General features: G+C 45.6%; 1 protein-coding gene across 1 annotated transcript in view; it reads left to right on the top strand.

Moving 5' to 3' along the window:
• NOL6 (nucleolar protein 6) overlaps positions 1–14,485 on the top strand; it is a 57,229-nt gene that overhangs the window by 3,737 nt on the left and 39,007 nt on the right. Inside the window, exons 5-13 of the mRNA XM_060280382.1 lie at positions 1,355–1,523; positions 2,697–2,831; positions 4,966–5,129; positions 7,888–8,008; positions 9,865–9,923; positions 10,913–11,014; positions 12,019–12,134; positions 13,096–13,273; positions 13,970–14,092. Of these exons, the coding sequence (XP_060136365.1) occupies positions 1,355–1,523; positions 2,697–2,831; positions 4,966–5,129; positions 7,888–8,008; positions 9,865–9,923; positions 10,913–11,014; positions 12,019–12,134; positions 13,096–13,273; positions 13,970–14,092 (1,167 nt within the window). The remainder of the gene's footprint in view (positions 1–1,354; positions 1,524–2,696; positions 2,832–4,965; positions 5,130–7,887; positions 8,009–9,864; positions 9,924–10,912; positions 11,015–12,018; positions 12,135–13,095; positions 13,274–13,969; positions 14,093–14,485) is intronic.

Raw genomic sequence — 14,485 nt, 5'->3', positions numbered from 1 at the left:
AAGTGCCTACAGAGGGTGGTGAATACAGCACAAGATATTATGGGCTGTCCCCTGAATCCGCTGGATGACATCGCGGAAGACCGTTGCCTCAGGAGAGTGAGGCAAATTCTTAGGGATGATTCAAACCCAGTCCAACACTTTTTTGATCTCCTGCCCTCGGGTAGAAGACATAGAAGCATGATTACCGTGTTTCTCATATTATAAGACACGTCTTATATTTATTTTTTCCTCAAAAAAACACACTATGGCTTATTTTCAAGGGATGTCTTATTTTTTTCCTCCTCCTCCTGCCGCGGCCGGCATTGCTGCTGCTCCTATCACTATGTCTTATTTTCGGGGTATGGCTTATATTCCTTGAATGCTTAAAAATCCTGCTATGGCTTATTTTATGTGGATGCCTTAAAATATGAGAAACAGGGTAGTCATACCAACAGGGTAAAGAACAGAACTGACTTCCGGGTTTGGTGGGTGTGCGTCAGTAAATGAGGCGAATTAAGACTAAGAGAGGGACACAGGTGGCGCTGTGGGTTAAACCACAGAGCCTAGGGCTTGCTGATCAGAAGGTCGGCGGTTCGAATCCCCATGATGGGGTGAGCTCCCGTTGCTCGGTCCCGGCTCCTGCCTACCTAGCAGTTCAAAAGCACATCAAAGTGCAAGTAGATAAATAGGGACCGCTCTGGCGGGAAGGTAAACGGCGTTTCCATGTGCTGCTCTGGTTTGCCAGAAGCAGCTTTGTCATGCTGGCCACATGACCCGGAAGCTGTCTGTGGACAAACGCTGGCTCCCTTGGCCTATAGAACGAGATGAGCGCTGCAACCCCAGAGTCGGACACGACTGGACCGGATGGTCAGGGGCCCCTTTACCTTTTAAGACTAAGAGAGCTGAGTGGGGGGTGCTTGTGTAATCTCACTGTATACAAGTTGTACAAGTGAAAATAAAGTATTTCAGTTTCTTCAGATACCGAAAGCTTATACCCAGAAGAAACTTAGTTGGTCTCTAAGGTGCTACCCTGCTTTCCCGAAAATAAGACATACCCATAAAATAAGCCGTAGCAGGATTTCTAAGCATTTGCGCAATATAAGCCATACCCCAAAAATAAGACATAGTGATAGGCGCAGTTCTGGAGGGCGCCAAGGAAGAGGCAAGGCTGGACACGTAATAAAAATAAGACATCCACAGAAAATAGCCCATAGTGTGTCTTCTTGAGGAAAAATAAATATAAGACAGTGGCTTATTTTGGGGAAAACACGGTACTGGACAATTTTTTAATTTTTTATAATAATTTCGTTTCGAAAAAATGTTTTTGTAAGGGTATATATTTTATAGGGCAATCCCTCTTTTTTATTGCTGTTAGGAGATCTTCCAGGACAAGGACCACCTAAACCAGCGCTACCACCGCAAGAGGGCTCTCTACCTCGCCTGCTTGGCCCACCACCTGTCCAAGAAGAAGCTCTTTGGGGCCGTGAAGTTTGCCTATGTCAACGGCAACCACCTGAAGCCGGTCGTGCTCCTGCAGCCGCAAGGTGAGGGTGGCTTTAGGCCTGCTCCTTGATCCAGACCCCCTTCCTTTTTCTTTGCCTCCCTGTAATAGAGCACCAGGTTTAGGCAGAAAAATAAGTGATGGGTTCTGGTGGGCTGAGCAGGAGCCCGTCACGTGATGCTGCAGTGTAAGAGGCTGCTGCGGTTTGATTGCATAAGGCTGCATCTTAAAATGGGTTAGAGTAAGTGAGTGCTGCAAGAGTGGGGGCAGGTTATGATTCGTTAATTCTGGTTTATTTATTTAGTTGCGCCTATAGCTCACCTTTTCCTCTAAAGAAACTCAAGGTGGTGTACAGGGTTCTCCTCCTCCTCCTTGAATCCTCGCTGTGGGGCAGGCTAGGCTGAGAGGTACAGTGGTACCTCGGTTTATGAACACAATTGGTTCCGGAAGTCTGTTCATAAACTGAAGCGAACTTTCCCATTGATTTAAGCACTTAACCCGAAGCATGGGTGTAATTGGTTCCGGAAGTCTGTTCATAAACTGAAGCGAACTTTCCCATTGACTTAAGTACTTAACCCGAAGCATGGGTGTAATTGGTTCCGGAAGTCTGTTCATAAACTGAAGCGAACTTTCCCATTGACTTAAGTACTTAACCCGAAGCATGGGTGTAATTGGTTCCGGAAGTCTGTTCATAAACTGAAGCGTTCATAAACTGAAGCGAACTTTCCCATTGAAAGTAATGGAAAGTGAATTAATCCATTCCAGATGGGTCCACAGTGTTCATAAACCGAAAATTTGTAAACCGAGGTGTTCATAAACCGAGGTTCCACTGTAGTTACTGGCCCAAGGTCACCCAAGGAGCATCATGGCCAAGCAGGGATTCAAACCCAGGTCTCACAGGTCCTAGTCGGATGCTCCAACCACTACTCCACACTGTCTCTCTTACTTGTAGCTCGCCCATCTCTGAATGGTCAGGGGTGAATTCAGAAAACATTACACAAGTGCAAGATTATAATGGAATCATGAAATAAAACCACAAAGCTAACCAATAAGGAAGTTAGCAGTGCAACAGGGGGGAGATGTCCAACGGCCTCCTGGGTAAAGGGGCTCGCTTTGAGGGAGGGAGATGTTCTTAAAAGTCTTGGCCTGGGTGCCTTCTCCTTATCGACGCTCCTGGCTTGCCTCTTGCTCACCCTGCTTCGTGGGGTTTTCCCAGGGAAAGACATGAAGTTGGTAACTGTCCGCCTCTACGCCTGCCCAGCCCAGGGCGTCTTCAAGCCCAGTCGCCTGCACCCCAGCAAGAACAACGTCCGCACTGCTTGGTTCACAGAGAAGCGCTCCCCTGTGGCAGGTATTATTATTCTGTATTTATTTATACACCGCCTTTTTCCGCTGATGGGGGCTCAAGGCGGCTTATGCTGTGTGTACTGATGTACTGAAGGGCTGCTTTCTCTCCGTTCGTTCCTCTCCCCTCACCGTAGACAGAAAGGACAGATCCCGGGATGTCTCCTTCCTGTCGGCGGCTGGGGGAGAGGAACAAAGGAGGAGAAAGCAGCCCTGTCTCCTTCCTGCTCTAGCGCTCGTTTACTTAATGGGCTGAATTACACTAGTAATAATAATAATAATAAAATTATACCCTGGCCATCTGGCTGGGTTTCCCCAGCCACTCTGCACCCCAGCAGACTAAGCTGTAGCTATGTTTGGAAGAAGTGGGAAGGAAGGAGGATGTGCTTCTTGTCATTGAAATTCTACTCAATATTGATACAGAGTAGATGCCAATGTATAGTTAGCAGAGAAAAACTTAACACGTTGCTGGATTCCCAAAAAATAGACCAGAGGCAATTGTATTTCATCCAGCAGAGCTTTACTGCTCCCGAAAGCAAATGAGCATCATGGTTACAAATCCAATATTCAGGATTGGGCCTATCCATAAGAAGTCCAGTTGCAGCAGACTTAACTTAAACTTACAGTAACTTACAATAAGACTACAGTGGTGCCTCGCTAGACGAATTTAATTTGTTCCGCGAGTCGCTTCGTATAGCGAAAAATAGGAATGCATTGAAGTGCTCCCATAGGAACACATTGAAGTGCGGTTTCCCATAGGGTGCCTCGCAAGATGGGAGAAAAATTTTGTCTTGCGAGGCACCCTATGGGACGAAAAAAATTCATCTTGCAAGGCGCGCCATAGGAAACTTCGTCTTGCGAGTCTCCATTGAAATCGCAAAACGCTTTCGTTTTGCGAGTTTTTCGTCTTGTGAGGCATTCATCTAGCGAGGTACCACTGTAAAACTTAACACTAAGCATACTATGCACAGAACACCACACCGGAAGGAAGAGAGATAGAACGAGAAAGTGAAACCCAGGTTCCTTCTGGCCTTATTACTATTGTCAGCATGTTCTTGACAGAAAGAGATAACAGGACCAGTTTAAGCTTCTCTGAAGGAATAACCCAAACATCCTGAACATTCTGCTTGCTTCTTTCACACAGAGAAGCTTCCGGAACCCTCCTGAATTAATTAGAGTAGGAAAGATGTCTACACATCAGATCAACACTTTCTGCACTAAGAAATGCAAACTGACTTCCTACCACGCGTGGGTCAGTTACTGACTTTGCTACCACAGCCAAGTGCACTTGGCCTGCTTTCAGAGGAGGTTGGATGCTTCACGGCAGAGCAGGGTATCGTTGGCTACTAGCCATGATGATGTAGCACCCGCCTCCACAGTCGGAGGCAGTATGCTCCGTGGTGGCTGAGATGCTAGGGCTTCAAAGCAGGAGGCCAGCTGTAGCTTGACCTTTGCCTCAGCAATCAAAGGGTCCTATTTTCTTTATTTATAAAACCTGCTTATGTACTGCTGATTCATAAAGAGAAGCGGCTCAGAACAACTGTACATAGAACCATGCAATGAAACCCCTATGACAGGGTTAAAATTGGATAACTCTTGTGGAGAGATGTATTCTTAATTAAGAGGCATTCTTAATTCCCCGTGTAAGCCCGACGTGATGGGAAAGTTTTCATCAGGAGTTTAAAAGTTGAAGCAGAAGGCGACTGCTGAATTTCTAGTGGTAGAGAGTTCCGCAGGACTGGGCCAATGACACTAAAGGCTTGGTTCCTTATTGTCAGATGAGCCTCACCAGCTCGGGGAACGACCAACGACGCTCCTGTAGATAGTCTCAGTGATTGAGTTGGCATATAGAGGTTCAGGTGGCCCCTATAGTATGATAATTTGGGTGGTCTTGGCCTGGCCCTGTTTGTAATAACTGTTGGTGTTTCCACCTTTGATGAACTTGTGAATTCCTGGCTAATAACCCACCTTCTAAGCTACACAGAAAGTTAGCCAGAGTGTCTCCATTTTAGACTTGGATGTTGTGTTTCTGCTGTTGGGTTCTGGGTGGTTTTATACCAGACAAGAAGGCCGCAGCTGACGGCGTCCGCCATATTTGTTCGACATGGACCGGTGGTGATCTCCTATTCTGCCTTTCCTAGGAGCCTCCGAGCCACCAACACCACACTACAACAACTCCATTTTGTGGGACCTGGTCCTGGAGTCCAGCCTGCTCTTCCTCTCTGAGGCGGCCCATGACTTCCAAGGCATGCGAGACGGGGTGTCTCTCCTCAAAGTGTGGCTGCGCCAACGTGGACTTGACCGGGTAACTGGGCCCTGGCACAATGGAGGGGGGGGGGAGACCTGGGCATCCTTGCCTCCTCACTCTTGAGCAGCCTGGCTGTTGTGACAAGACTGTGTTGTCAACTGCCCTGAGATCTACGGGTATAGGGCAGTATACAAATTTAGTAAATAATAATATTAATAAGACTGGTGAAAGTGCTGCCTGGCTAGTCAGATTTATATCAGAGGAATGCATCTGAGGCACATTACAGAAGTTTCTGCGTTGGCTTGCTGTCGCCTTTTCTTTTTGTTTTTAAAATACCTTTTGCAGATTTTTCGAAAGCTTGCTATAGCCTTTTCAACTATCTTGTTTATTTATTGGATTTATATTCTGCCCTTCCTCCCGAAGCAGCCCAGGCTTGCAAATACATCTGTAGCGAATCAGTTTTTTTAAAAAAATTAGTCTAAAAACACCCACTCATCCAGTGACCCCAAGTTTGCGAGGAACACCTTCCTTGAGCCCAGAAATGCCTGGATAAACAGTTCAACATAAAGGTTCAACATATGCGGTTCAACATAAAGGGTGGAAGATGGAGCAAGCTTGTTTCCCACTGCTCCCAAGGGGATGAGCTGAACCAGGGGATTCAAATGACAAGAAAGGAGATTCCGACTAAACATTAGGAAGAACTTTCTGGTGATAAGAGCTGTTAGGCAGTGGAACAGGACTCTCTCAGAATATGGTGGACTCCTTCATTGGAGGTTTTCAAACTGAGGTTGAAGGCCTCTTGCCAGGGATTATTTGTATAAATTAGGCTGCTGCTTTTATTGTTGCAGCAACTATTGCTTCAGTTTATTAGCCGTGTGACGCATGAGTCTCCAAGCGCCCTTCAAAATCTTAAAAGCATGAGGCGTGATATAAGAATCAGAAAAAGAACATTGCATTACAGTGATAACCGGTAAAGACTGGGACCAAATAAAATAGCTGCAAAAACGTCAGCAGCGAAGGCGTACAGGCATCCCCAAACTTCGGCCCTCCAGATGTTTTGGACTACAATTCCCATCATCCCTGACCACTGATCCTCTTAGCTAAGGATCATGGGAGTTGTAGGCCAAAACATCTGGAGGGCTGCAGTTTGGGGATGCCTGGCATACACCATCAGTAGGCAGCAAAATCATCATTGACTGAATGTTGATGATTTTCCTAATTTGCAAGCTCTGATCTGTGGTTCCGCTTCAGTTTTGTAGAGAGTGTTGTGGTCTTGCTAGTTATGATGAGGAGCAAAGCATTGACAGGAAATATATTTTGGGCATCTAATGTTGTCCAACATTTTCAAGCATATGTTTTCAGCCATAATGGAAGTTTGAAACACACACACATAGCTGAGGTTCTCACAAAGCTGCATCCAGCATATCAGTTTTTCTCCCTACTTATGCAGAATCTCAGCACATACATACATACATACATACATGCATGCATGCATGCATGCATACATACATACAGGGAGAGATCAAGAGAGATCCCTTTTTGCGGCCTCTGTACACTGATGACCTTCCTCTTGCAGCTTTTGCCAGAATGAAGGAAACAAGGATCACAGCACACGATGCGTGCTAAGACAGCCTTTGCCGACCTCGTGCCCTCCAAATATTTGGGGCTACAATGGTGGTCCTGGCTAGGGCTGGGCCCGTGGAAGTTGTAGTCCAAGAATTCTGGAGGGCACCAGGTTTGCAAAATCTGCTAAAAGTTGTGATCCCTTTGCACTATGCTAAAAATGCCTTGAGCAGCTGCAGACTACATTCCTAAACAGGACTGTCTTTACCCGGGGGGTGCAAGGGGTGCGGGGCACCCAGATGCCGAATTCTGGGGGGCGCCTCTCGATCGGCGGCAGTGAAAAGCAATGGAGCGAAAGTCCCCACTCTGTTACTCTGTAGCATCAAATATTCCTGACAAGTCAGGAAACAAAAGCAGGTTTTCCCGCTGCGCCGTTGTTACAGGTGAGCGATTTCCCCCCCCTAAATAAAGGTCAACAACTTTGGCTTCCCCCCTCCCCAAATAAGCTCAATAAAATGTAATTTGGGGGGGCTGGGTTTATCTTTGCACCCTGGCGGCACATATGCTAAAGACGGCCCTTTTCCTAAAGCAGAACAATTTTACCAGTCCAGTGCAAAGTTTGTGTGACCTTAGAGAAGGTGGCTGCCGCGTTCGAAACTCCCATTGTTCCAGCCACCTTTTGCTACAGGGAATTTCATTAGTGAGAACAGTTTCTGGACGCAGTACTGCGCCTAAGATTTCAGATTAAAACTGTCACTGCTGGAATGAAAGGAGGACCTTTTTCTGCCTCCCTACTTCCAGCCACGCTCTGAAGACTGGAGGTCCTCTTAAGAATATTAGGGGGGCAGGCAGGGGAAGCATGGCTTTGTTTTGTTTTTTGCAGTCTTCAGGGGAAGGACTAGACCAGGCATCCCCAAACTTTGGCCCTCCAGATGTTTTGGACTACAATTCCCATCTTTCCCAACCACTGGTCCTGTTAGCTAGGGATCATGGGAGTTGTAGGCCAAAACATCTGGAGGGCTGCAGTTTGGGGATGCCTGGACTAGACCATGTGAAAAATGAACACAATATTTTAACTGTGGTTCGTTCAATTTCAGCTTTGTATTTTGTTATATTCTGTTCTTGTACCCGTAACCTAGGTTTACCTCCTTGCTTTCTAACACTGGGTGGCTGGAAGATTTGGGAATCTGCAGCAGAAGAGCACCTTGTGCCAACTTTTGTGTATTGTCCATTTCTTCCCTCCCCCCCCCAGGGCCTTGGGTGCTTCAATGGCTTCATGGCTTCTATGCTGGTGGCGTATCTCTTGCAGCAGCACAAGATCAACAAAGTGATGAGTGGATACCAGGTGTTGAGGAACAGCCTTCAGTTCTTAGGTAAGCCCAGTGCGCTTTGGCTCTGAGGTGGGAGGTGCTTAGATCTGAGCTGGTTTGTGGGGCTCCCTGCCTTTCCGCCCTTGATCACAGACCGAGCCACCCATTTGACAGAATAATAATAATAAGAAGATCTCCCTGGATTTCAGGCTGGTGGCAGCAACGTAACAGCATTTTTGAATGTTTCTCCTTGTAAGATGTGCCCTGCATTCAGAAAGTGATCCTTATTAGGGAGAGGGCTAGAATCTGTTTTCTTCAATATGCTAGATTTCTAGACGGAGGGAGTTTCTTACGAGGAGAAACGGTGAAAGGCACAATTCCTTCCGCTGTAGTGACGCATTTTAGGAAGGACGTGGCATACTATGTCTTAGAATCGTAGAGTTGGAAGGGTCCCAGAGCACCATCTAGTAATGTATCGTTTGGCTCTCAATCTCTTCTTCCCACCACCATTCTATTGTGCTCCCCTTTTTTTTGAGAGAGAGAAAGGGTGTTGCTTCTCATTGAAGCTTGCGGGCCATCTATGTCCCTGTCCCCTCAAATTTATATACCTCACATGAATCTTACTTCGTGTCCTTTGAACATTTAAAAGAATTGCAGAGATTTTTTTAAAAGGAATGTGTGTGTGTGTGGGGGGGTGTCTTCTAAAGGCTGAGAAACTGCAACCAGGAAGTTTTCTTGGGGGAAGATTCCTTCATCCGCCTCTGTCCCCAGATGCCCCATCTTTCATTCAGTACAAAAGCCTCCTCCACCTGCCCCGCCCGCTCCACACCCCAGAGCGAAACAATGGGCTTCACTCCCGCAAGAACTTTCTGAGCGTAAGAGCTGTTCGACAGCAGAACAGACTCCCTTGGGAGGTGGTGGCCTCTCCTTCCTTGCAAGTTTTTAAGCAGAGGTTGGAAGGCCATTTGTCGGGGATGCTTTCGTCGAGATTCCTGCAGTGCAGGGGGTTAGACTAGATGACCCTCAGGGATCCCTTCCAACTCTGCCATTCTCCGATGGCTGCCAACTTGGATGGCTTTGAAAGGGGATTAGGCAAATTCGTGGGAGGATAAGGCAATATTCTCCCTCCACTGCTAGAGGCATTATGCCTCTGAATCCCTGTTGTTGATTGATTGATTGATTGATTGATTGATTGATTGATTGAATTTGTATACTGCCCTATACCCCCCGGAGGTATCAGGGTGGTTCACAGAAAAGATCAACCTAAAAGCCACAATAAATATAACCAAAATAAGAACAATAACCCAGTAACACCCCCCCCAAAAAAAGAGAGCCGCATTTTAAGAGGGCATAGGATGTCAATCAGATCAACTAAAGGCCTGGTTAAAAAGAACAGGCCTTCTCTGTGGTGGCACCCCATCTGTGGAATGCTCCCCGCAGGGAAGTTCGCCTGGCGCCTTCATTACACACCTTTAGGCGCCAGGCAAACTTCCCTGCGGGGAGCATTCCACAGATGGGGTGCCACCACAGAGAAGGCCTGTTCTTGTGTTGCCACCCTCCGGACCTCTCGAGGAGGAGGCACATGAAGGAGGGCCTCAGAAGATGATCTCAGGGTCTTGGTAGGTTCATATGGAAACAATAACTGCTGCTGCCCTCAAGACCTGCTTCTGAGCTTCCTGTTGGGACCTGTTGTTGGGTACCTTGAAGGCAGGATACTGCACTTGACTAGACACTAAGACCACACCTGTTTTCATCCTGAGAGGTTTGGGGACAATCGGTGCCCATCTCAGCTGCAATTTTGGTTCTCTGTAAAGGTGCCCTCTCCCTTTTCCCAACCTCTGCAAGAAGATTGCAGTTTCACAGTCTCCGAGCAATTGTGTGATCCTTTCCCCCCACGGGTCTGTCTTCCTTCCTTCCAGCTGCCACAGACCTCAGTACATCTGGAATCAGCCTTTCAAAGGATGGAGTTTCCTCACAGGTAAGAGTGTGCGCTTTGGGGTACTTGGGGTTCCTGGTTAGAGCAGAGGCGGTGGGGGGCTCAGCCTCTTGTTTATTATTACAGCCGCATTCCACCTTCCTTCCAAGGAGCTCAAGGTGCCATGCGTGGCTATCCCCTCATCCCTTTGTATCCTCACAACAACCCTGCGAGGTTGTGCATTCGCTTTCCGTGCTAGAAGCTGCTACCCCCCACCTGCTTTTCAGCCCGCGGCGCCTTTTGAATCTCAATATTTATATTTTATGGAAAGGTTTTCAGTGAACAAATAAAGAAATGGGGGGAAAAACAAAACAAAAACATAAAGGTGCTTAAAATTAATACAGCACAATATATAGACATATAAGTAAGGTTATTATTCCATTGAACATACAATTATTATTGATCAAAGGATAGTAGTAATAATAAAAAACTAATAATAATAAATAATAATTTATTATTTATACGCCGCCTATCTGAGCGGCTCCCAACAGACTATTAAAACACAATCAAACATTAAAAACTTCTCCAAACAGGGCTGCCTTCAGATGTCTTCTAAAAGTCAGATACGTAGTTGTTTATTTCCTTGACAACTGATGGGAGGGCATTCCACAGGATGGGCGCCACCACCGAGAAGGCCCTCTGCCTGGTTCCCTGTAACCTCACTTCTCGCAGGGAGGGAACTGCCAGAAGGCCCTCAGAGCTGGACCTCAGTGTCCTGGCTGAAAGATGGGGGTGGAGACGCTCCTTCAGGTATTGATAGAAGGATTATCTTTCCAGTGAATCAATATCAAGTCTCTTGGCAGACCTAAGGGTGCCAAGGATAATACCGGTATGATCACCTGGCATTTTAATTTCTCCCCCTAAAATTTATTTATACATCCTGATGCTTTTCTCCAGAATTTTGCAAGCACCAGCCATTGCATAAACCTAAGTTTCAAAGGATCATTTTCCTTGTTATGCCTTTTTAATCTCAGCCTTTTCTCTTCCTCTAGCCTACCCTGGCAGACTTCCACGCAGCGTTCCAGGTGGTTTTCGTGGACCCTTCTGGGTTGGTGAACCTGTGCGCAGACATGACGGCCTCCACATATAAGCAGGTAAATGAGGTAGCGGTTTAGCCCAGCGTTCCCCAACGTGGTGCCCTCCAAATGTTTCCTATCAAACCCAGCCAGTTCAGATTTACTGGAGGAGAGGAGAGGAAGCTTCTCTGTGCAGCCAAAAGGCCTTGTTACTAGCAGAACGAATTCACTGGAAAACCTCCCCGTGTATTCATGTCACTTACAACCAGCTCTTCGTCGTTTGCATAATCCTGGAGTGAGAAACAGAATTAAAAATACAATAAAGCAATATTTCACCGAAATTCAACACCCTCGAAGGAAGAACGGTTGATAAAAACCTTGGGATATGCAGCGATGGCAAAGCTGATGGCAGTGATAAGAGACACAAATTTAGAATCCTTTAAAGAAGTCTGGAAACTAAACTCTTTCTAATCTGTTTAAAAAGTTATTTCTCGTATGCGATGGCCTAGGGCAGGGTTTGAAGCGTAAGAAAATAGCAGGATATATTAAGAAACGGGTTAAAGAGGATGAAATTAGATAAGACTGAACCTTAAAAAGCAATTGTATGTAATTTGAGTTAAAAATATCGATGTTGGGTGAGTGGAAGTCATGAGTTTTGTTGAATTGGAATATAACTGTTGAGTAACAGATTTAACTTTCAATACGGAAACATAATAAATTATTATTATTATTATTATTATTATTATTATTATTATTATTATTATTTTAAAAAGAAATTCAGCCTAGTGTAAAAACAGACGGCATGCCAGTGTTGTGGGGTAGGCTGAGAACGAGAGAGTGACTTGGGCAAACGGGGAATTCGAATCTGGGTTTCATGTTATTGTCTACCTGCTGCTCTGCTTTGCTCTTTGCAAATGGACCAGGGAAGCCAACGAGCTAAGAGTGTTTGCACTGGCCGCTTAGGGGGTAGTGTGTGGAGCGGTTGATGCCTAAAGAGACAGAAGGAGGCAACTACATTGTGGCCTGGAATTGACTCTTATCTCTCCACTTCCCTAAATAAGTGCGTTTTTGCTCTCCCTTAGATCCAGTTTGAAGCCAAGAACTCCATGGAGATTCTGGACGACAAAACGATGGATGGGTTCCATTTGCTGCTCATGACCCCCAAGCCTCTGATCAGAGCCTTTGACCACGTGTTCCAGTACGTTCTCTCCATTAGAATATTTCTTTCTTTCTTACGTTTACACGCCACTTTTTCTTCTAAGGAGCACAAGGTGACCTCCTTCTCCTCATTTCCTCCTTACAACAAGTGTGTGAGAGAAGTTGGGCTGAGATACGGTGACTGGCCCAGTGAGTTTTGTGGCCGCATGGGGATTCGAACTCCAAGCCTCTCAAGTCCTAGTACGGTATTTTACTAGAAACCAGAGCCCTTGGGGGGGGGGGAATTTAAAAAAGGTTTATGTATGCCATTACGGCTGCCTGTGTTTTGTTAGCACAAAAATGGAACCAAAGAAGAATGGCAACTTAAAACTGATGGAATATGCGCAGCTTGTGGATCGAACTACATTTATAGAATAAGAGAACAAGGATAACATTCATTTAAAGAAGATTGGAAAATGTTTTTTGAATATATGGGGGGGAGTTGTGTACACTTGAAAACGTCAGCAGCTTTAAGATAAATTCAACAGTGTAAATAAGTTTTGATGGAAGCAATAATGGAATACTGAATGGTTTAGTTTGAATAAAATATGCAGGGATTTATGTTACGCAAAATGAACCATGGAAAGAGAAGAAGGGAAGTCATTGATATTTTAAGGTTGTTTAGATGAATATTCTAAATTGTAAAACAGAAGATTTAATAAAAAAATTATATATATATATATATATATATATAATATGAATGAAGAGAAGTAATACATAACTAACTAAATAAGAATTAATAATCTGACTTGACCTCATATATATAAACATCCAAGAAATGGGTCGACTTGCTCATACTGGGCTGCGGAATCCTGCCTTTCTTGGAGCAGAACTTGAGTTGGTTCATCCCCGATATATTTTTTCTCCTCCACTGCTGTGTTTTCACAGCCTGGGCACAGTTGCTTATTTGTGGACCCAGCAGTTGACTGCATTTCTCTCTCCCGTCTGCCCTCTCTCCTCAGCCTTAAGCACGTCTCCAAGCTGCAGGCGGCCTGCAGGAAGATGCAGCTGCTCAACGAGCTGATGGATCGCGGTGGGAATTACGTGGCGGCGACTCTGCCTTTCCTCATTGGCTTGCTGGAACGAGGGTTGTCTCGGAGGGTCTTGTTGCTGACGCATGCGCTGCCCCAGACTCTACCAGTAAGTTTTATTTCAGACCGTGGTGGTGGTGGTGGTGATATTTATTTATGCCCTGCCTTTTCCCCTGGCAAGGACTCAAGGCGGCTTACTGATTAAAGGAGAACAGCCAAAAACATTTTGTGGTGGGATGGGGGACAACTGAACATTAAGAAGATTATTAAAAGCATACCAGTGTTCTGTTGGCACCTGCCTATCTTGGGAGACATTTATACACACAACAACCCTGTCAGGTAGGTTAGGCAGAGATAGAGCAACTGGCCCAAGGTTATGGCTGAGCAGGAATTTGAACCCAGGCCCTAGACCAGCACTCTAACCACAGAAAATTCCAAGTGGCTTTGAACCTAAATGCTTAAAATCCCTGCTAGAGGACAAGGATCTAGAGACCACGCTAAGGGTGGCCAAATTTTGTGCGGCTGCCATAGAACTCAGGGAGCAATCTGTGCAATTACAAAGACTAAGGTCTCAGGTGCAAACCCTAGATAATATTTTAGAGACTAAGACCTAAACCACATTTCTAATTGCTGCCATATTCGTGTTGTTTATTGTTACATTTGATTGTTAATCCGAACTTAATTCTATTGTGTTTTATGCTCGTTTAGTATGGTATGTAAAACTGCTCTGTGACCGTAATAAAATTTATATATATCTTTCCAGTGTGGCCCATCTAATTTTGCTTCTCTCATGTTTTTCGCCCAGTGGCCAATTGACGCTGATCCCCCGAAACACAAAGACATCGGGTCCCTGTCGTTTGGACTTCTGCTGAACCTTGAATTTGCCAGCAGCATCCTGGAGAGGGGACCTGGAGGGGACAGACCAGAGGTGAGGCTGGAAGAGTGCTCTGGTCCCCATTGTAGTGGGTGCCTAAGAGATTTTCTGCCTACGCTTTAGCCTTCCACTTTTTCCATCTTGTAGGCACAACCCATTGGTGGTGAAAGTGCTCGCTTTGATTTCAATGGGCCTTTTTCAAGGCACAATTCATGAAAGAAACTTCCTTGTCCTGTTTTGCAGACCTTTTTTTTTCTTGCTGAAAAATGATATTTTGGTCCCATGGAACTCTCCGCCACTGGAGATTCAGCAGGCACCTTCTGTGCCAAATTTTAGCACCTGCTAAAAACTTTTCTATTCTGCCAGCCCTATGCAAGCAATTAAGAAGACATCCACAGTGGCTAATGGATGCCTGTTTTTAGATTTTTCATGGTTTTATGTTTTTAT

Source organism: Zootoca vivipara, chromosome 11 (assembly GCF_963506605.1).
Source record: "Zootoca vivipara chromosome 11, rZooViv1.1, whole genome shotgun sequence".
In the NCBI taxonomy this organism is placed as follows: domain Eukaryota; kingdom Metazoa; phylum Chordata; class Lepidosauria; order Squamata; family Lacertidae; genus Zootoca; species Zootoca vivipara.
The sequence above is the reverse complement of the archived record's forward strand: the minus strand, read 5'-3'. Positions and strand labels throughout refer to the sequence as shown.